General features: G+C 38.1%; 1 protein-coding gene across 1 annotated transcript; it reads left to right on the top strand.

Annotated features, from left to right (window-relative positions):
- Positions 1–959: 959 nt before the first annotated feature.
- On the top strand, positions 960–1802 carry LOC107766773 (uncharacterized). The gene has a single exon (XM_016585620.2). The coding sequence runs from the start codon at positions 960–962 to the stop codon at positions 1800–1802; it is 843 nt and encodes a 280-aa protein (XP_016441106.2).
- Positions 1803–2076: the final 274 nt, after the last annotated feature.

Here is a 2076-nt window from a genome sequence, read left to right as displayed (position 1 = left end):
GACCCTTACCAGGATTAATAAAACTTCATGATCCTAAAGGAATGGTGATTGAGCAGATAGTACAATATGACTGGAAGCCCCAATATTGCCAATTATGCTGTCAAATTGGACACTCATATAATGATCAACAGAGGCAGAACAAAGAGGATGGACAACAGAGAGGCAATAATCAAAAGCTAAAGCAAGAATGGAGGAAAACAAGGGTCCTTGATCCTAAGGTGGACAAAATTGATGCTCATGGAAGATTTCTGGAACAAATTGAACCAGAAGGAGAAGCTATGCCTAGGAAACAAGGAAAAGATGAGGAATGGCAGGTTGCTAGAGGAAAATCAGCATCAAAAAAGCAAATGGAAATCAACAAAGAGGAGGAAGTATACATTGGAAATGCTTTTAAAGCTTTAGTTGACACAACTCAAAAAATTGTGCAACTATCTGAAATACATGGGACAAGAGGGCAAAGAAGAAGAAATGAAGGTGATATAGACCCCATCATAAATACTTTAGCATGATGAATATTATAACATGGAATGTTAGGGTTATGAATAAAGTTTATAAGCAAAAAACACTAAAAAATTTCTATAGGGAGAATAATGTAGTATTAATAACTGTACCGGAGAATAGAGTTAAGGCTAATAAAGCTGAAGCAAAAATGAGGAAGGTGTTTGGCAATTGGCAATGGACTGCTAATTATGATGAGGCACCTGGTGGCAGGATTTGGATTATTTGGGACCAAACAAAGGTGGAGTTTGAGGTAAAACAAGTCCATGAAAAATACATAGCAGGACAGGTGGTTCTGAGGCAGTACAACAACAAGTTCATATTTGTTGCAGTATATGGGAAACCTAACATACAAGACATGAAGAGTTTGTGGACTGATCTGGAAGGAACTATGAGGAGAATACAAGACCTAAGCTTAATAATGAGAGACTTTAATAGCATTTTGTCTATAGAAGATAGTCATGGGGAATCCAGTTCAAGAAGGGGAAGTGACAGATTTCAAAAAATTCATAGCTGATGTTGGACTAGCTGAACTCAAAACAATTAGGAGAAATTACACCTGGACAAACAACCATGTTCATAGCAGAATAGATAGAATACTTGCCAATGCAGAGTGGATACAAAAATGGCCTAATATGGAGGGAACTATTATGCAGCCAGACTTTTCGGATCACTGCCCTCTAATGGTTACTGTTGCCAAACCTACTGGGAGGGGAAAAAGACCATTCAAATTCTTTAATTGCTTAGCAGACCACCATAAATTTGATGATATTGTCAGGCAATGTTGGATGAAGAGAAGTAAGGGAAAGCCAATGCTGAAGGTGTGGTACAAACTAAAACACCTGAAAAACGATCTGAAGCAATTAAACAATGAGGAGTACAACAGTGTGGAGCCAAAGATCCAAGCAGCAAGGAACAAGTTGATGAACATCCAAATGGGAATGGCATCTCCGAAAACTGATGATGAAGTGATAGCATTAGAGAAGGAGACAAAAGTTGAACTGGTAAAATGGCTGGAAGTGGAGGAAAGTATTATGAAGCAGAAGGCAAGAATCAAATGGCTTAAAGTAGGGGACTCTAACACAGCTTATTTCCATGTTTATGTAAAAAATAGGCAGGCAAGAAACCACATAGGCAGACTGATGGACAACACAGGAAAACTTCTACAAAGTGCTAAGGAGGTAGAAGAGGAGATTCTAATCTTTTACAAAAGATTACTTGGTACAACAGCCTCAACACTACCAATAGTTGATCCAGATGTTATGCAGAATGGACACACTTTGAACAGGCAGCAACAAATGTAGCTAATCAAACCAATTACTAAAGAGGAAGTGCAAAAAGCATTATAGGGCATTGATGATAGCAAGACACCAAGATGTGATAGATATAACTCCCATTTTTTCAAGAATACATGGAACATAATTGGAAAGGAAGTTACTGAAGCAGTGCTGGAGTTCTTTGAAACTACTGAAATGTGTAAAGCTATAAACTGTACAATCATCACTCTGATCCCTAAGGTAAAGAATCCAGCTAACATCAAGGAATTCAGGCCTATATCTTTCTGCACCGTCCTATACA

The sequence above is a fragment of the Nicotiana tabacum genome, chromosome 18 (assembly GCF_000715075.1).
Source record: "Nicotiana tabacum cultivar K326 chromosome 18, ASM71507v2, whole genome shotgun sequence".
In the NCBI taxonomy this organism is placed as follows: domain Eukaryota; kingdom Viridiplantae; phylum Streptophyta; class Magnoliopsida; order Solanales; family Solanaceae; genus Nicotiana; species Nicotiana tabacum.
The sequence above is the reverse complement of the archived record's forward strand: the minus strand, read 5'-3'. Positions and strand labels throughout refer to the sequence as shown.